The sequence below is a fragment of the Oncorhynchus nerka genome, linkage group LG27, assembly GCF_034236695.1.
Source record: "Oncorhynchus nerka isolate Pitt River linkage group LG27, Oner_Uvic_2.0, whole genome shotgun sequence".
Classification (NCBI taxonomy): domain Eukaryota; kingdom Metazoa; phylum Chordata; class Actinopteri; order Salmoniformes; family Salmonidae; genus Oncorhynchus; species Oncorhynchus nerka.
In genome coordinates this window covers 57,558,380-57,585,441 of record NC_088422.1, presented here as the reverse complement: position 1 = coordinate 57,585,441, position 27,062 = coordinate 57,558,380, and the positions used below count along the sequence as shown (strand labels likewise).

The 27,062-nt window shown below is 43.2% G+C and overlaps 1 protein-coding gene across 1 annotated transcript in view; it reads right to left on the bottom strand.

Moving 5' to 3' along the window:
* The window catches only part of LOC115112039 (xylosyl- and glucuronyltransferase LARGE2s-like), a 36,062-nt gene extending 11,862 nt beyond the window's left edge, over positions 1-24,200 (bottom strand). Inside the window, 10 exon segments of the mRNA XM_029638699.2 lie at positions 262-417; positions 574-699; positions 1,577-1,794; positions 2,007-2,178; positions 3,356-3,479; positions 3,743-3,825; positions 4,075-4,172; positions 4,175-4,366; positions 8,423-8,623; positions 23,891-24,200. Of these exon segments, the coding sequence (XP_029494559.2) occupies positions 262-417; positions 574-699; positions 1,577-1,794; positions 2,007-2,178; positions 3,356-3,479; positions 3,743-3,825; positions 4,075-4,172; positions 4,175-4,366; positions 8,423-8,522 (1,269 nt within the window). The 5' untranslated portion in view covers positions 8,523-8,623; positions 23,891-24,200.
* Between the last annotated feature and the right edge of the window lie 2,862 nt (positions 24,201-27,062).

Here is a 27,062-nt window from a genome sequence, read left to right as displayed (position 1 = left end):
AGTGTATGATAAACCATTTTGTATCTCTGTCTCTGCTTTTATCCAATGTAAATTTAAAAAAAAACACAATTTCAAATGTTGCTACATAAGACAGAATCAAGGCGGTCGGTCACATATGTCCATCATTATTTGCATATGTTGGTAACCCTTTGTATAAAAGTGCTAATGCCCTCAACGCCCATGCCAATATACCCTCCAAACACCGGCTTCAAGGGCATTATCACTTGATTATGGTTAAAGTTTTGGTAATGTTCTACTCACCCGAACGCTCTCTGAGGTGGCCTGGCTGGGGCAGCCAAAAAGCTCTCGTCTCAGTAGGTTCCCATCATACTCGAGGAAAGTAAGGTAGAGATTCCTGAAGAACTCCACATGCTTGTTCTTCACACGAAGTTTCTTAGGAGAGTTCCAATGGATCACCTGACACGGGACATGAACATATTACAGTACCATGGTGACGGGTATGTCTAGATGCAGTACATTCATAAGGAAAGAATTGAGGGGTTTTGCTATATTGTGTGTGTGTGTGTGTGTGTGTGTGTATGCGAGTGTGTGTATTTCACTGCATAGCCCTACCTTGAGGTCAGACACCTCTGTGTAGCACTGTTCGGAGCGTGTGTGGTCAGACAGCTGAACGTTCCAGAAGCAGGGCAGCTGATGCACTAGGACTGGGTTCTGCTTAATGAATGCATTAAAGATGTCCTGCACACAAGATTACCCACTCACATTAAAGACCTATGTAATACACTCCTAGAAAAAAGGGTTCCAAAAGGGTTCCAAGCTTGAACTCTTTTGGGTTCCATGTAGAACCCTCTGTGTAAAGGGTCCTACATGGAACTCAAAAGGGTTCTACCAAGAACCCAAAAGGGTTATTCAAAGGGTTCGCCTATGGGGACAGCCGAAGAATCCTTTTAGTTTCTAGATAGCACCTTTTTTTCTAAGAGTGTATCATACACACTCATTTTAACATTAAGATCATATAGAACTCTGGTACAAAATAGTAAACATTCACCTTGACACATTCTCCAAATGTTCATTAGAGATGTCCTACACAGTTACATGACCATCTGCCTCATACACAGTATGCTTTGAGGCATAAGATTACCCTACTGTATATCATGGTTCCCCAACTTTTTTTTGCCCGGGGGTGGTTTTATTTGGACCCCAACATTTTTAGATATATATTTTTTTTGTATTGTAGATATAAGACTGTAAAGAAAAACAGGGAATCAGCTCCAAGTCATTTTTATTCAAGACATCTGTTCCCAAATATTCCCACGCATAATAGAGAGACACGTGACCGAATACAAATGTGAGCAAGGTTTGAAATTATTATGTTTTAGTCAAAAATATCTGTTTGGGCTTCTTGCTGTCAATTTGCGTTCTACAAATTATTTGTATTTATGTTCTGGCCCTCTGACCATTCGCTCAAGAAAAAAAATCGTCCCTCGGCTGAATCAAGTTGATGATTCCTGCACTATAATAACATGTTATGTAAGTAATGATCTAAAGAGTATTTAATAATATTCTGAATAAAGATAATAGACAAATAGAATTTGATCAAATTGAATAAACAGACCTGGTCCGCCAGCGAGGTACTGAGCATGCTCATTAGCTCTCTCTCGGCGGTCAGCCTCCACATCTGCTCCCAGCCAATCCGTCGCAGCCTCTCCAGGTAGAGCAGGATGACCCCAGTGTTGAAGCCTCGTCCCAGGGCGGGCCAGGGTTTGTGGTTCTTCCACAGGTTCCCCAGGTACCAGTCACTCTGGTTCTCCACCAGACCTATCACCTGCTTGTCTGCAATCACAGCATCACCAATCATCATTTTCCCAGATTTTAAAATGCTGATTATCATTGGTAAAGAGGTGGAGTCTTCAACATATAGACAGGTTTTTAACTACTAGATTATCAAATGGTATTTTTGTCCTCTAGGGATTTTTATCACTCAACCAATTCATTAATTATTCAATCAATCAACCAGAAATGTTTGTCAAAGTCAAAGGTCGTACCAGTGAACTTCCTGAAGATGGCCCAGAGCTCAGCGATGTCGGTGGCGAAGGTGATGTCCGTATCCAGGACGATGACCTTTGTGAGGTCAGAGGGCAGCGCTTTGGTTAGGGTCAGCTTCATCAGGCCGTAGATACCTGAGTAGTGCTTGTTAGGTATCCATGACACCTCCGACTGGAAGAGACAAGAAGATGGAGAGAGAAAGCAAGAGTGAGGTTGAAGAACTTTAGACCTCACAGAAAATGTTGAATTCAAAAGAAAAGGGAATATAAAGTTGCAAGGTATGAAAAATAATGTAATTAGAAGCAACACCACTGTGGCACTTTGTCAGGTGTATAAGGGTATTCTCCTTCCTTTAAATAGCTAACTTGCGCAGACACCCATCTGTTTCATAAGATCCCTTTAGTGTAAAATACCCTTTAAACCAGAGGTGAACCAATTGGAACATTACTACTGTTTACTCTACAGCATCAATCTTGAAAAATATAATCTGTTTTTATACCCAGGATACCCAATGAATACTGAAACCTGCACAACTTTTGGCATGCATCTGGGCAACCATGTCTGATCATTAATTAATCTTGATTCTGCAGAACAGGATCTTCATAAGTGAATCATTTGCAAATATAATCAGCTCATAAGATGCAGTGTTTCCTTCTTCGTTTGAACTGAGTTAATGAAAACTGAGTAGGTTGAGAAATTTGAGAGCACAAAGAGCTTTTGTTCCCGCTAAGCTTGTGGAGGCTGAGAGAGAATGTGATGATGGGGGGGAAGAGACGGAGGCAAGTCATATTGCAGGTCGAGGCAGGTTGGTATGTGAGTTGAGAAACAATATGTTACATTATGAACCCCTTATCAATAGCAAAGAGCCAAAGCTAGACGCACCCACCCACCCAACCACCCACAGAACAAGCACGCAACACACACAAACACACAGTACATGCATACCCCCCACAAACACACACACACAATTTTTCTATTTACATGGACACATACTGACTGAGAGGAGAGGCGAGAGGAAAAGAAGGACTGAGATGAAACATCACTGTTGTAAGATTAAGGGAAGAGAAGGAGGGAGTAAAGAAAAAAAATGAATGAGAGCAAGGATGGTCTCTGTGTCTACTGGATTTCTCTTTCTCCTGCCAACTGATTGTTTGGAAAGTGGTGGAATTCCCCTTGAATGTCAATGGCTGCTCACAGAGTGCAGACAAATGATTTCCTGAACACTGATTTAAACGATAGAGCAGAGACACTCAGGCCCCTGGGGACCATAGGTGCCTATCACTGAGCTAGAGCTCAATCAAAAGAAAATACTGTAAAAGTGTGTGTGTGTGGGGGGGGGTGTATTTACCTTGAGTTCGTCTGCGTCGTAGAAGCTAACTTGTACAGACGGAACCATCCAGGACTGGAACAGAGAACTCAGGATCTGATTGGCTACTGCGTCTGTGATGAAGTGGAAATGGAGAGGGTTTCTCCTGAGAGAGAGAAAGAGAAATAGAGAGAGAGAGAAATACATATGCCAAGAGCTACTCAAGTGCTTAATCTCTCTTTCACAACTTCCCATGAGTCCAATAATTAATTAATAAATAATAATAATTTCTACAAGTGGCCTTTGATTTGACATCAGCCATATTAGTTTAGGATTCATCAAATAGAATAAACAACTACTGTTGCTATATCAGGTGTAGCTGTAGCTATAGCAGTCGGTGTAGTTGTATGTGAAGCTCTGTTGTGTTACCTGTGGAACAGGATGGACTTGACCAGGGTGACCACATCTCTGCTGGCGTTGTGACCGGCACACACACACGCTACATGGATCAGCTGCACAGAGGAGAGAGGGCAGACAAGCTATGCCATCAACACTGCTGGGAATATCGATTCCCTATGTTTACCTTTTGGCACTACAGCCATATTATTTAACTACATCTATGTTATTTTATCCAAAACACACAAACACCACTGACAGCAGATTTGACATACTAAGTTAAAACCAATGACCAAACAGTGAAGCTAAACAAACACAGCTAAAACACAGAGCTGCGCTAAAATACATTTCTGATCCTGGCTCACCTCACACTTCAGTATGATGGGCGAACGGGGACACTCGGTGTGATTGGCTCTCTCCTCTGCCGTGTTCTCCACATCCTCGGGCCCAGTGTCAGCTGATGCCCCCACGCCGCATTGCCGTAGTTACCACCGTCGGCGGGCTGGCCAGCCGTGCCCTGCAATTGGTTGAGCTGCAAGCGGATCTGCCTGTTCTCCTCCTCCATCTCGCGCACCCGCGACTCTAGAACCGCCCGCTCTAGAACCCGTGCCTCGGGGGTCTCTGACAGACAGGGGGACAGGAGGAGAGAACGCCCATCTGGAGGGAGGGGGTGGGGGGTGGGAGAGGGGGAGAGGAGAATTAGGATTAGGGTTGAATTAAGTCTTTCATTTCTAGAGTTGTATAACACGAGGGAAGAAAGTGTTCACTTCACTTGCATTGTTGAAAAGATCGTATTTCGGCTTCTTTCTCTCTCTCATCAACCCATCTCTGTCTGTTTTGACACCCTGTCTAAGGAGCAGCTGGCCGACAGAGCTGAAATGTCACACCCTGTTTCTGGTCACTTAGAGGAAGGTGGGTGAGAGAGAGAAATACTGATATGTAGACAGTCAGACCCAACACTGACACAGGACAGCCTTGTCCTCTGGTGTGGACACAGTAATTCACTGCTTCCTACGGCAATTCCGTAGAGCTGAAGTGAACAGACTGCATTATAACACCCCATCAGTCATCTTAGGTACAGTATGTGTGAGAGAGGATTTGCATGCACATTGTGTGTGTGTGTGTGTGCGTTTATTAATTAGGGCAGGCATCATTAATTGGATTTAGGAGTGTATGACCGTATGTCCACGGTCTATTGTTTTGTTTACAACAGGACTGACAATCATAAACAGACTGCCTGAGAACACTTAAGCACAGATATTCCCCCGAAGAGCCTTGTTCGATTCTCAAAAGTCAGGAAAGTAACTGCAGCAATTCTAGGACAAAGAAATCTCAGAATCTCGAACAGCCTACAAGATTGTTTGTACAGATGATGCATCTTAATTTGAGCCAGTTTCACACAGCAGGATTATAATCCTGCAGCAAGAGGAAATGTGAATTGTTAGGGACAGATCGAAATTGGGAAGGGTTTTTTATTTATATATTGGGCACTGGTTGAGGGTAGTGTGTTTTTTCGCTGGTTTACATTCGCTCTTTTGCAGGATTTATTACATCATTTATTCTATCCTAGCCACATTTCCTCATCTGCGTGCATGCGCCTCCCTACAGTGCTTTCGGAAAGTATTCAGACCACTTGATTTAATCCACATTTTGTTACATTACAGCCTTATGCTAAAATGTATTAAATTGTTTTTTCATCAATCTACACACAATACCCCATAATGACAAAGCTCATTAAAAAAATATACAAAAAATATCACATTTACATAAGTATTCAGACCCTTTACTCAGTACTTTGTTGAAACACATTTGGCAGTGATTACAGCCTCGAGTCTTCTTGGGTATGACGCTACAAGCTTGGCACACCTGTATTTGGGGAGTTTCTCCCATTGTTCTCTGCAGATCCGCTCAAGCTCTGGCACATTGGATGGGGAGTATTGCTGCACAGCTGTTTTCAGGTCTCTCCAGAGATTTTGGATCGGGCTCTGGCTGGGCCACTCAGGGACATTCAGAGACTTGTCCCAAAGCCACTCATGTATTGTCTTGGCTGTGTGCATAGGGTTGTTGTCCTGTTGGAAGGTGAACCTTCGCCTCAGTCTGAGGTCAGTAATGTTCAGTAATGTTTTGCCTCCAAAATATCCGGTGAATTTGCAGAGAGCCACATCAATTTACAGAAATACTCATCATATTTTGTTTTTTATTATAATTTTTTTGACCCCCTTTTTCTCCCCAATTTTGTGTGTATCCACTTGTTAGTAGTTACTGTCTTGTCTCATCACTACAACTCCCATACGGGCTCGGGAGAAACGAAGGTCGAGAGGCATGAGTCCTCCGAAACACAACCCAACCAAGCCGCACTGCTTCTTAACACAGCGCGCATCCAACCCGAAAACCAGCCGCACCAATGTGTCGGAGGAAACACCGTACAACTAGCGACCTGGTCAGCGCGCACTGCGCCAGGCCCGCCACAGGAGTTGCTAGTGCGTGATGAGACAAGGATATCCCTACCGGCCAAACCCTCCCTAACCTGGATGACGGTCGCGGCCGGCTGCGACAGAGCCTGGCTCATCGTAAACTTTGATTAAAGATACAAGTGTTATACATAGGAATAAAGATAAACTTCTCTTTTAATGCAACCGCTGTGTCAGTTTTCAAAATAGCTTTACGTTGAAAGCACACCATGCGATAATCTGAGTACAGCGCTCAGCCACAAAAACAAGCCATACAGATACCCGCCATGTTGCGGAGTCAACCAAAGTCAGAAATAGTGTTATATTCACTTTCCTTTGATGATCTTCATCGGAATGCACTTCCAGCAATTCCAGTTCCACAATAAATGTTTGTTTTGTTCGATAAAGTTGATCTTTATGTCCAAATTCCTCCTTTTTGTTTGTGCGTTTAGTTCACTAATCCAAATGCACAAAGCGCAGGCACTACGTCCAGACGAAAAGTAAAAAAAGTTCCATTAAAGTTAGTAGAAACATGTCAAAGATGTATATAATCAATCTTTAGGATAATAAATCTTCAATAATATTCCAACCAAATTAGAAAGGAAAGGAAACGGAGCTCGCGCGATGAACAACTCATGGCTTTCAGCTGAGCCACTAACTCTGAGTAGTCTTATTCTCTCCCCTTTCATAATAGAAGCCTGAAACAACTTTCTAAAGACTGCTGACATGTAGTGGAAGCCACAGTAAGTGCAATCTGACCACATTTACTGGATAGGATAGGATATTGGATAGACAATCACTTGAAAAACTACAAACCTCAGATTTTCCACTTCCTGGTTGGATTTTTCTCAGGTTTTTGTCTGCCATATGAGTTCTGTTATACTCACAGACATCATTCAAACAGTTTTAGAAACAGAGCGTTTTCTATCCAGATCTACTAATAATATGCATATCCTAGTTTCTGGGCCTGAGTAGCAGGCAGTTTACTCTGGGCACACTTTTCATCCGGACGTGAAAATACTGCCCCCTAGCCCAAAGAGGCTAATCTATTTTCATTTACCACAGGTGGACTCCAATCAATTTTTAAAAACATCTCAACGATGATCAATGGAAACAGGATGCACCTGAGCTCAATCTTGAGTCTTATAGCAAAGGGTCTGAATACTTACGTACAGTGGGGCAAAAAAGTATTTAGTCAGCCAACAATTGTGCAAGTTCTCCCACTTAAAAAGATGAGATAGGCCTGTAATTTCCATCATAGGTACACTTCAACTATGACAGACAGAATGAGAAGAAAAGAAATCCAGAAAATCACATTGTAGGATTTTTAATGAATTTATTTGCAAATGATGGTGGAAAATAAGTATTAGGAGCAGAGACTTTATTCTATGTTGCCTACTGTACCATATAAATAATTGATTATGCGTAAGTACAATACCTTTGGTCCAGTTTTTCACAAGTACTCACTAAATTGTTGCTAGTGTTTGTACTAAATGATTCTCTAATTTCGCAAGCTGCTTTTGAACCTAGCTCGTCAACGTAACTAGCTAGCTAGTAGTAGTAGTAGCTTCTTGACTAAAATAACCAGTGGTGTATAGTCGAGGCCATATGCAACCAACATCTACATTATTTGTCATTATTTCAATTCACAAGATAGAATGAACATTTGAAGTCAGCCATCGAGAATTTCACCTCTGTGATTTCTTGAGCTTGGACACGACACATCGCGAGCACAACACAGGCAGTGAAGCAGCTTTCATTGATTTCAAAGGAAGCATTTCCTCAATGGCAGATGGCAATGCCAAACACCCAATGCCTACAGTGTAGCAGGGCCGTAATGAAACAGGCAGAGAGAGTGAGTTTGTCTGTGGTGGTCAGCGAACCCTCAAACTTCTGGCCCGTAGCCCTGTATGACATCGACTGTGCCACAGTTACAGTAAGTTACAGTTATTGTTATTTGAGGTCGTAAACATTATTTTGAGTTAATTTCCATTAGGGAAAATCAAGTCAGACATCTTAAAATGGAAATTACAAATTTTAGAAGCCATTTTAAACCTCGAATGCAATACAAATTTGCATTTCCAAATTCCTGCAACAACAGGATGATCAAATTAAGATACGGCATCTGTATACCGTTGTTTAAACTGTTTTTAAAGTCATTACAGTACATGCATACATGTTTCCCATTCCCTCCTACTGCAGTTCAATGGAAAAGTAGTTTCGATCAGTCATGTAACCATGGCGACAGGCAGGTATTACTTACTCTCCAGGTTCCCAGCCAGCAGGTAGAGCCAGGTGAGCAGGATGACGGCGGTCAGAGATGCCACTAGCAGCTTCAGACGACCTCGAAATGGCAGGTGCATGATGGGATGGCCGGTGGGGGCGGGGGTGGGAGGTGATGGGTCAGGGGTCAGGGCTCAGGTGGGGCTCAGTCGCTCATCTGCTTCCTGCTGCATCCTCTCATCTGGAGGGAGAGGTGAGGAGAAAGAGAGGAGGAGTTAGAAGGTTAGTATGATGCTGTCACAAAATGCTTTAGTGGCATAACAGTGCAGTTTATACTCAAGCAAAGCAGAAGTTAGGACACGGAAATGTCATGGGCACAATTAAAACATGTAATCTCACAACACAAATACAAGCAAACACACAAATGCAGAAGCCCGCACGCACGCACACACACACGTGGACGCAAGCAAGCACATACACACACCCACACACAGTTTATTCACAGCCAGGCTCACAGCAGGGTATTGTGCACAACTGGCAATAAGTGCAGGTAGACTCTCTCATTCTCTTTCTCCATTTCCTTCCCTCTCATTCTCTTTCTCCATTTCCTTCCCTCTCTTTCTACCTCCCTCTATCTATAAGGGCTATACGAGTTCCAGTGCCTCTCTTTGTTTTATGATGAGCTTAATTAATCACGTTTCACCTTAATTAGATGCAGGCCTGAAGGAAACAAGATTGTATGTAGCTGCCAATTAAAAAAGAGAAGTAAAAAAATATTTGTGAGTTTATAAAAAGAAGAGTGTCTGGCCTTTGCTTTGTATTTGTGGAAACTCTGGTGAGCAAGAGAGGAGAGGGAGGTGAAAGTGGGATGGGTGGACAGTATAGTGTTGAGATTAAACTGAATTCGCTACTTGACCCAGGTTTTTATGCAGGTTGACATTTATTGGGATGAGTCTTGTCCTGGAGGCAGAACTGTGCCAGCTGCAAAGTCCAAATTGGCTATATTGTAAAAGTTCATGAAAACAAAAATGTGCTTTTTGGTCTTAATTTAAGGTTAGGATTAGACATTATTGTTAGTGTTGTGGTTAAGGTTTAAAATCGGATTTCATGACTATCAGCTAGCGACCACTCTGCAGAGATGACTCCAGCATAAGATTCATGACGAAAAACGCTAACCTGTGGTTTTTATCTACTTGACACTAGCACACACACACACCCTCAAGACTGTCAAATGAACATCCTGCCCTTCAGTGTGCGACTTTACTTAACAAAAACACAGATGCTTAGCTTGGTTGCTCGAGGTGTGTGTGTGTGTTTGCTCAAGGGCTCTCATTCCAATGGATTCTCATCACCCCGTTCATCTTGACACGGCGCTTATAGCTAGCAGACTCTAAAACAACAAGGACAAAGAGCACTGCTGATAATGCCAGAGAGAGAGACAAGCAACAATACCACAACATACTGGTGAGAAACTTCGACATGTGCAGTCTATTAACCAAACGTATAATTCAATAGACAATTATATTAGTAACATTAATAACACAACAACTAAAGCCATCGCTGGGTCACAGTGACGGCTGTTGAGAGACTTTGTACATTGGATAGGGAAAGAGAGCCAAGGCCTGCAGATACAGAACAGAAATGAGAGAGGTGTTCAACCGATTCAGCCACCTCAATGAGCCTCTCTTCAGGACGAGGGTTGGCCACCCCTGCCTTAAAAGGATAGTTCAGCAATCACCTCAAATCTACAGTTGAGTCAACTGTAACATCAAAATACATTCACGTCTAATACCTCATACATTTCCTTGCTGCGCTTTTTTAAGCACAGTTACTGCTCTTTGCCTGCCAAAGTACAGTAATAGTAAGTGTGATCCACCCAATATTGAGGTTAGGCCCTGGAGCTACAACACCTGGTCAAGGTGAGATCAGGAAGGGGATTTTTCCCAGAAAACCTTGGCTGCATCAAGTGATAAATACTGAAAGACATCTGCTTTTTAATCTTTCATCAAATGTTTTCTGTGTGTGTGTGTGTGTGTGTGTGTGTGTGTGTGTGTGTGTGTGTGTGTGTGTGTGTAAGTGTGTAAGTGCTGAAAATAAACCCATTCTGAAATGATTTACACCACAGTTGTAAGCACCACAGTTGTAAGCATAGCCTCAACACTGAGGTCATATTTCGTATGTCTTTCTCTCTCCCTCCCTCCCTCTTGCCTAGAACATAAAATAACGTTATTATCAAGTTCCCATGCTTTTAAAACAAGGATTCCGTTCCGGAACAGCATAGATCACTCCCGTTACTGGTTTTCATTCTGTTCCTTGAAAAGGTGTTATATTACAGTTTTCGACTCTATTCCCTGAACCAGTTCCAGCCCCTGGTTTAAACCCTACCCCCTACCCCAAACCTTAACCCTTACCTTAACCATTTTGAATTAATGCCTAAACTTAACTGTCAAAATGTCTATGCTTATAGACAAAAGTCCAATACTGCAGTCAGACCATCTGATTTGGTTGGAAATAGAATGGAAACTAAACAGAACATAACAGAATACAACTCTTCCTTCAAGTGGAAATTCTTCATGTGTTAGGTACCAAACAGCCAAAGTTTTCCATTCCACATTATTGTAGAGCATAGTTAATGGTGGCAAGGGAAACGTGCCTGTTCCTGTATTTCTAAGCACGACTGTCAATCAAACATGGCTGATGAGGAACATATAATGCAATTAAGAGCTGAGGCCATTGTGTCTCTGTGTAAAGGCCTTTAGTGAAGCATGGTGGTGGCAGCATCATGCTGTGGGGATGTTTTTCATCGGCAGGGACTGGGAAACTGGTCAGAATTGAAGGAATGATGGATGCCGCAAAATACAGGGAAATTATTGAGGGAAACCTGTTTCAGTCTTCCAGAGATTTGAGACTAGGACAGAGGTTCACCTTCCAGCAGGACAATGACCCTAAGCATACTGCTAAAGCAACACTCGAGTGGTTTAAGGGGAAACATTTCAATGTCTTGGAATGGCCCAGTCAAAACCCAGACCTCAATCCAATTGAGAGTCTGTGGTATGACTTAAAGATTGCTGTACACCAGCAGAACCCATTCAACTTGAAGGACCTGGAGCAGTTTTGCCTTGAGGAATGGGCAAAAATCCCAGTGGCTAGATGTGCCAAGCTTATAGAGACATACCCCAAGAGACTTGCAGCTGTAATTGCTGCAAAAGGTGGCTCTACAAAGTATTTACTTGGGAGGGGGGGGGGGGGGGGGGAGAATATTTATGCACGTTCAAGTTTTCCGTTTTTTTACATTTTATTCCTTGTTTGTTTCAAAATAAAAACATATTTTTCACCGTCAAAGTGGTTGGAATGTTCTGTAAATCAAATGATACAAACCCCTCCCCAAAATCTATTTTAATTCCAGGTTGTAAGGCAACAATATAGGAAAAATGCCAAGGGGGGTGAATACTTTTGCAAGCCACTGTATAAATGTATAGTTCTTGTGCAATTTATATCCAGGCCTATAGGACATATAGAGGTTTGCATCTGGCATTAGTGTGTAAACCTAAGCTTTATGGTCTAACTTTGCACTTGCCAAATAGCCTACAAGGCAATCCCCTAAAGCTTTTGGGAACAGGCAGAAAAAGTTTAATGTCGATCCACTGAGGCAAAAAGGACAATGTCAGAGGTTTTAAATCAATAACAGAAAAGCTGCTAAATGGAGAATTGAAAATAAAGAGTAAGGAGGGGCCATTAAATGTATGTTTTGTAAAGATTTGGTGAAGTGGTGAAAGAGGATGATAGCAGTGTTGGCTATGTTATGTGTGATGATTGTGAGGCGCTGTCACGCCCTGGTCGAAGTATTTTGTGTTTATCTTCATTTATTTGGTCAGGCCAGGGTGTGGCATGTTTTTTTTTATGTGGTGTGTTGGTATTGGGATTGTAGCTTAGTGGGGTGTTCTAGTTAAGTCTATGGCTGTCTGAAGTGGTTCTCAATCAGAGGCAGGTGTTTATCTTTGTCTCTGATTGGGAACCATATTTAGGCAGCCATATTCTTTGAGTGTTTCGTGGGTGATTGTCCTTAGTGTCCTGATGTCCTTGTTCTGTGTTTATGTGCACCAGTATTAGGCTGTTTCGGTTTTCGTTACGTTTATTGTTTTGTAGTGTTTGTATTTAGATTCGTGTTGCTTCAGTTTAATAAACATGGATCGCAATCTACACGCCGCATTTTGGTCCGACTCTCCTTCACACCTAGAAAACCGTAACAGGCGCTATATAAATTTGACGGGGACTTCAAATAGCCCTATGACACGTCAAGGGAACTGTAGCCTACTGTTCTGATGGGTTAAATGGAAACTCTAATCTGGACAATGACTGTAGGTCTATAACTTCTCACAGTCTTAACATTAACTCATGCAGAACTAAACATTTCTTGCAGTACATTGATACCAATTGTTTAAATGTTAAGGAATTAACTCCGAATTTTTAAGGTTAGGCATTAACTCCGAATGGTTAAGGTAAGGGTTAAGGTTTTGGGATAGGTTTAAAACAAAAATCTCAAAAACAACTTTCTATTGCTGGATTCAAACATCCTCAGACATGGATGGACATCGAATACTGACTTGTATCAAGGGTGACCTAGCTGATTGATGCACCCAAATGTACATTTTGACTCGAGAGCAGGAGTGGAGAAATATTATTTATTTATTTCAGCATCTTGAGTGAATGCGAATGTGCTGAAATGACCATCAGTAGAGATGTTATCTTTATAAGCATAATAAAAAAAAATCCACTGAAAATATTACCCTTCTTTTTTGTTATTGCATTTTCTCCCCGGTCCCTAAATGTCTTTGATCCATGAAGGAAGCAGAGATGACAGAGCACTTTAGAGATGTCAACTACACTGTAAAAGTAGAACGTCTCAACTGAGATCTGGAGTTTGGAGGGTGTTTGAATGTCAACCCAATGCAAGTGTTTTAATGCACAGAATGTGTTTTAAACATAAATGAAGTACTCTGAAACACCCAAAGTGGTTCTTCAACCTTAATATGGGTGTTTTTAAGAGTTTTAGTGCAAATAAAAGGCAACATCAAAACACAAAATATGTTTACTATACAATCAATGGTGTATAGCTTAAATATTGATTGATGACAAGGGCTTAAGGAGAATATTTGTTGTTGAATTCCATCTTATTTCAATGCTTTAATAAGACAGATTAGAAACAGGAGGGCAGTAAAATGATACATTTTATTGGAATTTGACCCACTCAACCACACTGTATGAAATTATTCTTGGGTTAATTGAAATTAACTCAAATAAATAACCAACATATAAACTCAGCAAAAAAAAGAAACGTCCTCTCACTGTCAACTGCGTTTGTTTTCAACAAACGTAAGATGTGTAAATATTTGTATGAACATAACAAGATTCAACAACTGAGACGAACTCCACAGACATGTGACAAACAGAAATGGAATGATGTGTCCGTGAACAAAGGGGTGGTCAAAATCTAATGTAACAGTCAGTATCTGGTGTGGCCACCAGCTGAATTTAGTACTGCAGTGCATCTCCTCCTCATGGACTGCACCAGATTTGCCAGTTCTTGCTGTGAGATGTTACCCCACTCTTCCACCAAGACACGTGCAAGTTCCCAGACATTTCTAGGGGGGAATGGCCCTAGCCCTCACCCTCCGATCCAACAGGTCCCAGACGTGCTCAATGGGATTGAGATCCGGGCTCGTTGCTGGCCATGGCAGAACACTGACATTCCTGTCTTGCAGGAAATCATGCACAGAACGAGCAGTATAGCTGGTGACATTGTCATGATGGAGGGTCATATCAGGATGAGCCTGCAGAAAGGATACCACATGAGGGAGGAGGATGTCTTCCCTGTAACGCACAGCATTGAGTTTTCCTGCAATGACAACAAGCTCAGTCCGATGATGCTGTGACACACCAGCCCAGATCATGACGGACTCTCCACCTCCAAATCGATCCCGCCCAGAGTACAGGCCACGGTGTAATGCTCATTCCTGCAACGATAAATGTGAATCTGACCATCACCCCTGGTGAGACAAAACCGTGAAAAACCTTTTTACTGTTGTTTTATTTCTTTACCTACCTATTGTTCACCTAATATATTTTTTGCACTATTGGTTAGAGCCTGTAAGTAAGCATTTCACTGTAAGGTATTCGGCGCACGTGACAAATAAACTTTGATTTGATGAGCACTTTTTGCCAGTCCTGTCTGGTCCAGCAACGGTGGGTTTGTGCCCATAGGCAACGTAGTTGCCGGTGATGTCTGGTGAGGACCTGCCTTACAACAGGCCTACAAGCCCTCGGTCCAGCCTCTCTCAGCCTATTGCGGACAGTCTGAGCACTGATGCAATTTATTGCCCTGGCCACATCTGCAGTCCTCATGCCTCCTTGCAGCATGCCTAAGGTACGTTCACGCGATGAGCAGGGACCCTGGATCATCTTTCTTTTGGTGGTTTTCAGAGTCAGTAGAAAGGCCTCTTTGGTGTCCTAAGCTTTCATAACGGTGATCTTAATTGCCAAACGTCTGTAAGCTTTTAGTGTCTTAATGACCGTTCCACAGGTGCATGTTCATTAATTGTTTATGCTTCATTGAACAATCATGGGAAACAGTGTTTAAAACCTTTACAATGAAGATATGTGAAGTTATTCGGATTTTTACGAATGATCTTTGATAGACAGGGTCCTGAAAAAGGGACGGTTCTTTTTTTTGCTGTTTACTTCATTAAAATGAATGCAAGTCGGTAGAGCCCATGGTCTAGCAATAATGGACACGGCTTAGAAACGCCACCCCTCTATCCAGCGAAGACCGGGGTTAAATTCCCCGCTCCAACCCTTCGATCCCGGGCTGTATCACATCCGGCCATGATCGGGAGTCCCATAGGGTGGCGCACAATTGGCTCGGCGTATTCATTGTAAATAAGAATTTGTTCTCAACTGACTTGCCTAGTTAAATTAAGGTTAAATAAAAAAAATAAACATTCTGGTGAGCAAGAGTTTATTTAGTCTTCTAGGGCAAGATATAACGACAGAAGCGAAGCTGCACGTATCTAAATATAGACAAGTTGACTAACAAATAGTCTACCAAAATGTCCGAAATTATAAGCAGAAACATATTTAAATTAGGCAAAAAAACTATCCTGCACCCCCTGTCAAAAAATCATTCCACCTTCCCTGACTGTAGCCTAATGCACATATTCTATATTTGCGGGTTGGGATGAGGTGCGGGCCTCCGATTTTCACTTTTATCACATATAGTCGGGTGGTTGTGGATGGGTTATTAGCAATTTCGGGCGGGTGAACAACCACCAGCATGTGTGTGAATGTGTGTGTTAGTGTTTGGTTGGCTGACTGTGTGTGTGTCCTCATGTATTGTCGCTGCAGCCTCCCTAGATCACTTCTGTTCATTTCAAATCAGGCTTTATGTCGCTTGGGGCAATATACGGTAATGGAGTCTGTTCAGGCGTGTGTCAGGGAGATGACAGAGAGATGCAGCACACACACACACATTTCTCTCTTCTGCATTTTTCTCAGAGCAGGGTAAGAAACCCAATTATTAACCCGGTCAATAATCTGTGCTCACATGATGGTTCACACACTTCACAATAACAGCAGGGAGTTTTCATATGAACCTGCAATTTAGACAGTTAGACTCTGCTACTCATATCACATCTGCTGCAGCTCTGACTCTGACCATAAGAGAAGCAAATCAAATCAAAGTTTATTGATTTGCAGATGATGTTATCGCAGGTGCAGTGAAATGCTTGAATTTTTTAAAACTCCAACAGTGCAGTAATACCTAGCAATAATAATACAATTTAAAAAGTAAATGCCTAATTGAGAAAAATTAAGAAATATCAGAACGAGCAATGTCAGAGACAGGAAAATAAATATATTTTTGTACAGATAATAGATAGAGTGCATTTGGAAAGTATTCACGCCCCTTGACTTTTTCCAAATTTTGTTACGTTACAGCCTTCTTCTAAAATGGATTAAATACAACATTTTCCCAATCAACCAACACACAATACCTCATAATGACAAAGCGAAAACAGGTTTAGTCATTTTTGCAAAGTTATTACAAAATAAAAATTATTATTTACATAGAGACTTGAAATTGAGCTCAGGTGCATCATGTTTTTATTGATCATCCTTGAGATGTTTCTACAACTTGAATGGAGTCCAACTGCGGTAAATTTAATTGATTGGACATGATTTGGAAAGGCACACAACTGTCTATATAAGGTCTGACAGTTGACAGTGCATGTCCGAGCAAATACCAAGTGATGAGGTCGAAGGAATTGTCTGTAGAGCTTCGAGACACGATTGTGTCTAGGCACAGATCTGGGGAAGGGTACCAAAACATTTCTGCAGCATTGAAGGTCCCCAAGATCAGTGGCCTCCATCATTCTTAACTTGTTGAGGACGTGGTAACGAAGTGGGGACCACAATCAGCAGAAATGCTCAAGAGCGCCACCATAGAGGTTGATAAACCTCAAACTTTCATAAAAATTGACATACAATATACTGAATTAAAGCTACACTCGTTGTGAATCTATCGACCAAGTCAGATTTGTAAAATGCTTTTCGGGGAAATTATCTATTATCTGATACCATGCACCCTCAAAATACTGCACCGTCACCTAAAACTACAGATTTTGCGTTAGCCGTCGCAAACGAAAACGCTGAAATAAAATATAAAACATTCATTACCTTTGACGAGCTTCTTTCTTGGCACTCCTAGATGTCCCATAAACATCATTTAGGGTCTTTTTTCGATTAAATCGGTCCATATATAGCCTAGATATCGAGCTACGACTCCGTTGCGAGTAAAGAAAAAAAATTAGCATTTCATAACGTAACGTAATTTTTTAAAATTCAAAAAGTCGACGATAAACTTTCACAAAACACTTCGAAATACTTTTGTAATGCAACTTTAGGTATTAGTACACGTTAATAAGCGATAAAATTCCTCAGGAGGCGATGTGAAATTATTAGCTTGTCCGTGGAGAAAATGTTGTCTTGAAAAGGTCGAACCAAAATCTGGGCGGGGACAGTAGGAAAGGAGTTCCCTTGTTTCGGTTAGACCAAAAATCAATTGCGCAACAAATGACGTGACTCTAGACAACCTGTGGAAGCTGTAGCCAATGAAAACTCGGCTCTATGTAATTCTGTTCGCTTTGAACAATGGCCTGTAGTCGCGGAAGAATATATTTTTCCATTTTCAGTGAACAGATTTTCATGCACTATTCGATGAAACGCACGTTCTGTAAATGCCACAGGCGTGATTTAAACAGTTTTGGAAACGTCTGAGTGTTTTCTATCCACACATACTAATCATATGCATATACTATATTCCTGGCATGAATAGCAGGGCGCTGAAATGTTGCGCGATTTTTAACAAAAAGCTGCGAAAATCTGCTTGAATTCTGAACTTCCCTAAGAGGTTTTAAAACGGAAGAAGTTTGGAACCACCAAAACTCTTTCTAGAGCTGGCCGCCCGGCTAAACTGAGCAATCGGGGGAGAAAGGCCTTGATCTGATGAAACCAAAATTAAACTCTTTGGACTGAATGCCAAGTGTCACGTCTGGAGGAAACCTGGCACCATCCCTACAGTGAAGCATAGTAGTTGGCAGCATCATGCTATGGGGATGTTTTTCAGCGGCAGGAAATGGAAGGCTAGTCAGGGTCGTGGGAAAGATGAACAGAGCAAAGTACAGAGAAACCTGTTCCAGAGTGCTCAGGACCTCAGGCAATGCAGGAGTGGCTTTGGGACAAGTCTCTGAATGTCCTTGAGTGGCCCAGCCAGAGCCCGGACTTGAACCCGATCTAACATCTCGGGAGAGACCTGAAAACACCTGTGCAGCGACGCTCCCCATCCAACCTGACAGAGCTTGAGAGGATCTGCAGAGAAGAATGGCAGAAGCTCCCAAAATACAGGTGTGCCAAGAAGAATATGCTGTAATCTCTGCCAAAGGTGCTCCAACAAATTACTGAGTAAAGGGTCTGAATACTTATGTTAATGTGGTATTTCAGTTTTTGATTTTTAATACATTTGCTAAAATTTCTAAAAACCTGCTCTACTTTGTCATTATGGGGTATTTTGTAATAAGACTGTAACATAACAATGTGTAAAAAGTCAAGGGGTCTGAATACTTTTCGAATGCACTCTATAAGGAAGATTCTCTATGTTTGTATGAATATATATGATAGAGAGAGAGAGAGAGAGAAAAAAAAACATTGTTTTTGCAGTAGTTTTTCAGTCACAACAGTCATACACGCACGCACGCAAACACACACTCAGCGTTACATGGTCCGTTGGTCCTTTGATGATTAAACCCAAGCTAATGTGTGTCCTCACGTCTGGCCACCCTCTAAAATCAGCCTTTATCAGTCTGCGTCTCAAAGTCCCTTCTTTTCCTAATCTTCCCCTCTATTCCAATCTCTTCCTCGCTCCTATATCAGAGCACTTCCACAGTGCTGGTAATGGAAAGATTAACACTTCTCCAGTGCCAATCCTGGTTGACACTTCACAGCCTCAGGAAGTCACAGACAATGGGCTTGATTATCAGTGAGGAATATTAAAGAGGAACTGCAAATCGCAGCATCATATGATGCCAAATGCATCATACAGGCCATATTTCTATATATTGAATGTTGCATATCTTGAAAACGTGATTGCTCACATGCAAAACATATTTTGGGACTATATCAACAATGGACTAATGAAACAAATACCAAAGTGCACACACACCACACACACACACACACACACGCACACACACACACACACACACACACACACACACATACATACATACATACATACAGTGGGGCAAAAAAGTACCCTGCTCAAAAACATTAAGGGAACACTAAAATAACACATCCTACATCTGAATGAATGAAATATTCTTATTAAATACTTTTTTCTTTACATAGTTGAATGTGCTAAGGCTAAGTAGTGTGTGTGGCCTCCACGTGCCTGTATGACCTCCCTACAACGCCTGGGCATGCTCCTGATGAGGTGGCGGATGGTCTCCTGAGGGATCTCCTCCCAGACCTGGACTAAAGCATCCGCCAACTCCTGGACAGTCTGTGGTGCAACGTGGCGTTGGTGGATGGAGCGAGACATGATGTCCCAGATGTGCTCAATTGGATTCAGGTCTGGGGAACGAGCGGCCCAGTCCATAGCATCAATGCCTTCCTCTTGCAGGAACTGCTGACACACTCCAGCCACATCAGGTCTAGCATTGTCTTGCATTAGGAGGAACCCAGGGCCAACCGCACCAGCATATGGTCTCACAAGGGTTTGAGAATCTCATCTCGGAACCTAATGGCAGTCAGGCTACCTCTGGGGAGCACATGGAGGGCTGTGCGTCCCCCCAAAGAAATGCCACCCCACACCATGACTGACCCACCGCCAAACCGGTCATGCTGGAGGATGTTGCAGGCAGCAGAACGTTCTCCACGGCGTCTCCAGACTGTCACGTCTGTCACATGTGCTCAGTGTGAACCTGCTTTCATCTGTGAAGAGCACAGGGCGCCAGTGGCGAATTTGCCAATCTTGGTGTTCTCTGGCAAATACCAAAAGTCCTGCACGGTGTTGGGCTGTAAGCACAACCCCCACCTGTGGACGGCGGGCCCTCATACCACCCTCATGGAGTCTGTTTCTGACCATTTGAGCAGACACATGCACATTTGTGGCCTGCTGGAGGTCATTTTGCAGGGCCCTGGCAGTGCTCCCCCTGCTCCTCCTTGCACAAAGAAGGAGGTAGCGGTCCTGCTGCTGGGTTGTTGCCCTGCTACGGCCTTCTCCACAACTCCTGATGTACTGGCCTGTCTCCGGGTAGCGCCTCCATGCTCTGGACACTACGCTGACAGACACAGCAAACCTTCTTGCCACAGCTCGCATTGATGTTCCATCCTGGATGAGCTGCACTACCTGAGCCACTTGTGTGGGTTGTAGACTCCGTCTCAGACTACCACTAGAGTGAAAGCACCGCCAGCATTCAAATGTGACCAAAACATCAGCCAGGGAGCATAGGAACTGAGAAGTGGTCTGTGGTTATCACCTGCAGAACCACTCCTTTATTGGGGGTGTCTTGCTAATTGCCTTTAATTTCCACCTGTTGTCTATTACATTTGCACAACAGTATGTGACATTTATTGTCAATCAGTGTTGCTTCCTAAGTGGACAGTTTGATTTCACAGAAGTGTGATTGACTTGGAGTTACATTGTGTTGTTTAAGTGTTCCCTTTATCTTTTTGAGCAGTGTATTTAGTCAGCCACCAATTGTGCAAGTTCTCCCACTTAATAAGATGGGAGAGGCCTGTAAATTTCATCATAGGTACACTTCAACTATGACAGAAAAAATGAGAAAGAAAATCCAGAAAATCACATTGTAGGATTTTACATTTATTTATTTGCAAATTATGTATATAATAAGAATATGGTCACCTACAAACAAGCAAGATTTTTGGCACTCACAGACCTGTAACTTCTTCTTTAAGAGGCTTCTCTGTCCTCCACTCATTACCTGTATTAATGGCATCTGTTTGAACTTGTTGTCAGTATAAAAGACACCGGTCCACAACCTCAAACAGTCACACTCCAAACTCCACTATCGCCAAGACCAAGGACCTGTCAAAGGACACCAGAAACAAAATTGTAGACCTGCACCAGGCTGGGAAGACTGAATCTGCAATAGGTAAGCAGCTTGGTTTGAAGAAATCAACTGTGGGAGCAATTATTAGGAAATGGTTGACATACAAGACCACTAATAATCTTCCTCGATCTGGGGCTCCACGCAAGATCTCACCCCGTGGAGTCAAAATTATCACAAGAACGGTGAGCAAAAATCCCAGAACCACACGGGGGGACCTAGTGAATGACCTGCAGAGAGCTGGGACCAAAGTAACAAAGCCTACCATCAGTAACACACTACGCCGCCAGGGACTCAAATCCTGCAGTGCCAGACGTGTCCCCCTGCTTAAGCCAGTACATGTCCAGGCCCGTCTGAAGTTTGCTAGAGAGCATTTGGATGATCCAGAAGAAGATTGGCAGAATGTCATATGGTCAGATGAAACCAAAATATAACTTTTTGGTAAAAACTCAACTCGTCGTGTTTGGAGGGGAAAGAATGCTGAGTTGCATCCAAAGAAAACACCATACCTACTGTGAAGCATGGGGATGGAAACATCATGCTTTGGGGCTGTTTTTCTGCAAAGGGACCAGGACGACTGATCCGTCAGCAAGGGCATTGAAGATGAAACGTGGCTGGGTCTTTCAGCATGACAATGATCCCAAACACACCGCCCGGGCAACGAAGGGGTGGCTTAGTAAGAAGCATTTCAAGGTCCTGGAGTGGCCTAGCCAGTCTCCAGATCTCAACCCCATAGAAAATCTTTGGAGGGAGTTGAAAGTCCGTGTTGCTCAGCAACAGCCCCAAAACATCACTGCTCTAGAGGAGATCTGCATGGAGGAATGGGCCAAAATACCAGCAACAGTGTGTGAAAACCTTGTGAAGACTTACAGAAAATGTTTGACCTCTGATATTGCCAACATAGGGTATATAACAAAGTATTGAGATAAACTTTTGTTATTGACCAAATATTTATTTTCCACCATAATTTGCAAATAAATTCATTAAAAATTCTACAATGTGATTTTCTGGATTTTTTTTCTCATTTTGTCTGTCATAGTTGAAGTGTACCTATGATGAAAATTACAGGCCTCTCTCATCTTTTTAAGTGGGAGAACTTGCACAATTGGTGGCTGACTAAATACTTTTTTGCCCCACTGTACATACATACATACATACATACATACATACATACATACATACAAACATACAGAGGAATAGAAAGCACATATAGTACTAGAAACACATGGCATGAGGGAATTACATGCTTGAGGGCAGGCTAGGATATCATTCCTGGGAGATAGAGATACATCTATGGAGGACTTTAGTCTAGGAATTCTAAGTGGGAATGGGTTTCAAGTTACTAAGGGCCTAAAGGAGAGAGAGAAAGTGTGTTGTTTAAATGTAACTATAGCTCTGCAGCTGCCTGCAGAAATATGAGAGTGAGCAAGAAGCAAAATAACGGTTTCTGGACAAATATCTATGACCTATGACTTATTACCTATCTGCTAGCTATCCCTTGTCGATCATAGATCATCGGCATCCATCCCAGAGGCCCGGAAAAACAGACTTTCAGAATATGGTTTGAAAACTTTCAAGAAACTCCTCTCCCAATGAAAAAAAAAAGGTTGATTCAGCAGCGTGTATTTGTCGTTTGCTGAACTGTGTGAAAATCTGTTCATCTTTAGGCACGCATGCGCGGACTCTCTCTCACACACACACACACACACAGACACACAGGGAGTGTGCAATCAGAGCCATAGTAAAGAGTGAGGCAAATCCTGTTTAAGATCATTCAATTCTAGTTTGATTAATAGGTCAATGTCATAATCGTCAAACGTTTGTTGACAATACGGAGGATTGTTTTCTGAGCTAAACCCCAGCTGTCACAGAGACACAGGGGAAGGCGAAACAATAGAGCTAGAGGTTACGCTAGGTCACCAGCGAACTAATCTCACCTCAGTTTACACTCAATCATTTGCCTGGTTATGCATAAACACACGCGGTCGCGTGTCGCGCGATACTCACGCACACGCGCGGGCGTACACACAGGCACACGCACGTCCTCCTCCTCAGCCCCCCTGTACAGAGTGACGCCGCAACAGATTAAGCTGAGTATCCTTCAATGGCCTGCAGGAATAGCAATAACAGCAGAGGTAGTTACCTTGTCCCATGTGCCCTACTTTGTTGTTCTAACATACTGTCACCTCTGACGGCTCACTCGCTAAAACAACCACACACTGGACGACTCAATAACAACATACAACAAAGAAAGAAAACAGAACAGAGTGCACACACAGAGACACAGTCTAGAGAAGGACATCCGAGATAGTAAACACGGCACACAAAGGTCACATTCCTGGGGGAAAACCTTTAGGAGATAGTACCTTGAGGAAAACAACCGTAAGAAAAGATCTCAGAAAACATAGAGCTGCAGGACACAAACATAGAAGCAGAACATTCTGTAGGTAAACCACGACAGATGGCGATACTGTAGGAAGAGAGGGACAGAAGAGAATAATGGGACAGAAGTACCACAATGACAGCACAAATGCTCGATTCACTCCGGGGGGGGATGGAAGGAGAGAGCAGGGGAGTTCTGCTCACCTCCCACTCCTGTTCACACAGGAACACACCACTCGTTCTGTCCCCCTCTCCCTCACATGCAGACACAATCTCTTCTTCTGTCTCTCTCTCACCTTTCCATCTGTAAGACGTGCTTGTAGGTCTGACAAGAACATTTGACAGCTGACAGTGAAAACAAAGCCGACCTACACACACGCAAGCGGGCAAACACAGACCCACACAGTTGATAATAACAAGCTATGACCTTTGCACTTCCTTCCTACCTGCGTGCGTGTAAGCTCCAATCGTTTGCTCTCCTCTCCGTGTGTTAAGTGTCTGCCAAGCGGGTAGCGGCGAGTCCGCGTTGTTGTGCACAGCCACACTTTCAAAGAGCCCCTCCCTCCTCTTCCTCTCCCTAATCCTCCTTTTCTTCCGCGGATCTCTCTGTGTCTCTGTTTCTCTCTGTCTCTCTCTCTCTCTCTCTCTCTCTCTCTGTGTGTGTTTATGAAAGTAGTCCAACTCGATAACAGAAAATGTGCAGAAAAGGGGGCGAGAGGCTGAAAAGAGAGCGAGGGAAAGGGGGAGTGGTGTCACCTTGCACATGGTTAAGCCTCTGTGACAAAAGACAGGAGTTGGTCGCAGCTCTTATTGTCTTTCGCTCTCTTTTTCTTGCTCTTTTAACACAGAGACTGGGTTACCTATGCATTACTAAGTAACCTGATTCCTAAGAGTGGTTGATTAACAGTGTGTGTGTGTGTGTGTGTGTGTGTGTGTGTGTGTGTGTGTGTGTGTGTGTGTGTGTGTGTGTGCGTGCGTGCGTGCGTGCGTGCGTGCGTGCGTGCGTGCGTGCGTGCGTGCGTGCGTGTGCGTGCGTGCATGCATTCCTTCAATTCAAATGTAATTCTGCTGTGATGTGCGCGCATGAATGTGTGCACATAGATGCAGACATGGTTGGCTCCAAGTGGTTCTATGTATATTTATACAACGGGTGGGTCTAATTCTGAATGCTGATTGGTTCCAGCCGGTGTCTATTTCACTAGTTACCACCAGCTAAAGCTATGATGTTGAAATGTTTATTTACTCTGTTCCATCTCACTGTGCAATCCACTGTCTCATCAGCCCAGCCACGCAATTTATGAACCTGATCTCCACTAGAAAAAGCATCTAGACATTATCTCCCATTTCTTTTAGACTAACATTTGGTTTTCAACAGCGGAAAAATAATTGTTTCAATGTTCAAATTCGATCTCCAGCTGTCCCATAGTAATGAACATGTCGGGACGAGACAGACAGGCAGACAGCTTTTCTCAGCCAGTTTAAATCATAAATCAGCTGACGTAATTTTTGTGAAATTATATAATGAAATGTCTATAGAAAACAGTTCAAACTAAATGACATTAAGCTAGTTTGCAGTCTTTCCAGCTTCCGTTTGAAGTGATTGTGTAAGCTGTGTTGTTGGCTTGCTCCTCTGAACGACAGTGTCCTGACGAGAGAGCATGTCATGCGAAATCGCGCATTATTAGCCCGACTTCGTCTCAGGCCTAACAACACCCGTGCCAATATATCCTCCAAACACCGGCTTCTCTGGCATTATCACTTAAGTAGGGAATGTGTGTCCGTCTATGCATGTGTACTTACATATGTGCATGTGAGTGTGTGGGCTCATGAGACGGGGGAGTACAGCTCTCTAATTAAAGTAGGACACAATGTTGTTTTCGCTAAACAGAAAGCTAGTTGGAGCCTGCGTCTGGCCTGCTATCTAAATGAAGCTGTGATGATGGATCCCCCATTAGGGACTGTAATAACTGGAGAAAGTCTGGAGGGAGATTGAACTGAGCTGAAAGAGCAGAGAGGAGCAGAGAGTACAGTCTCAGCACTCCTTATCTCTTACACAGGAGCACAACGATAATGTATCTACCCATGCAAGGCCAGTCACAGGCATTTCTATGTTGTGTGTGTGTGTGTGTGTGTGTGTGTGTGTGTGTGTGTGTGTGTGTGTGTGTGTGTGTGTGTGTGTGTGTGTGTGTGCGTGTGTGTGTGTGTCTGTGTCTGTGTAAGAAAAATATATATATATGCTGAAATGCAATGCAATGCAATCTCAGTCCCTAGAGCACCAGTTTGCCTTTGAGCCTCCAAGCTAAACCAAGCCAGTCAGATGTGGAAACAACCACAAACAACCACACACAAACAACTGGTAGCAGCACTAGCCGTTATATACCAATACCAAAAAGAAAAACACCCTGATGAAATGACAGTGTTTCATACAGCACTTCTACAGGCACTGGTTTTAAGATGTTATATTGCAAATGGACCTTTAGTTCAACTGGTTTCACTGCTTTCCTCTCGTCTCCAATGCTCGTTCTCCTCTGGTTGCTTTGGGTAGAAGTTACCCATAGGCACAGTTATAGATCTAGGATCAGCTTACCTTCTGCCATTCCTCACCATTAGAGGAGACGCAGACAGAACTGACCTTAGATCAGTGTCCAGGGTTGTTGGCTGAGGATCCAGTGGCTGTCAAACCAGATGACTAATGCAGGTTAACACCACTTCTTATCTCCTAATTATGGGGTTAAGGGTCACCCTGGCGGGGCCTTGGCCAGTAAACCCATAGTCCCCCCACCCAAACACCAATACAGGGGTTGGTTCCCAGGGTTGGGTTTCGCCAGCACCATAAAAGGAGTGGGAAGGGAGAGAGAGAGAGAGAGAGAGAAGGGACTTTACATGGTTTAGGTTTCCCTGGCTCCCAAAGGGTGTCCCATATAAATAGGTGGGTAGGAAACAGTGGAGAGAGAGAGAGTGACAGAGACAGAGAGAGGCAGAGAGAGACAGAGACAGACATAGAGACAGAGCGACAGAGAGACAGAGAGACAGAGCGACAGAGAGAGACAGAGAGACAGAGAGAGACAGAGACAGACATAAAGACAGAGCGACAGAGAGACAGAGAGACAGACATAAAGACAGAGCGACAGAGAGACAGTGATTGGGTTTCCATGGCACCTGCTGTATTTCCCCTCCAAGAACATTCTGGAACGAGACCTGCGGGGATATCCACCCTCCGCTTACCTCTCCATGCTTCCTAAGAGAAACCCAGTAGCCCTATCTCAGTGCAACTTGTCTGCTCTACCTACCAAGGGAGACGTGGCAGGGAAGGTAGCTACAGTGTTAAAAACACAGGATCAACAAGCTGGCAGACAGCCAATCTCTTCTCCAAACTTTTGACGGGTACTGTGTATGATGGAGTGTACACACCTAATGGACAGTGTATGGATATAAAATGTGTGCACAGCAGTAGTTATATAGGATGAGCCTTGATGAGAATACAGTATATACTGTACATATGAAGTGGGTGAAGCAGTATGCTGACAGTATTAAAGTGACCAGTCTCTGAGGTGCAGGGTTGAGTGCCGTGTGGTAGCCGACTAGTAACAGTGACTAAAGTCCAGGGCAGGGTATGGG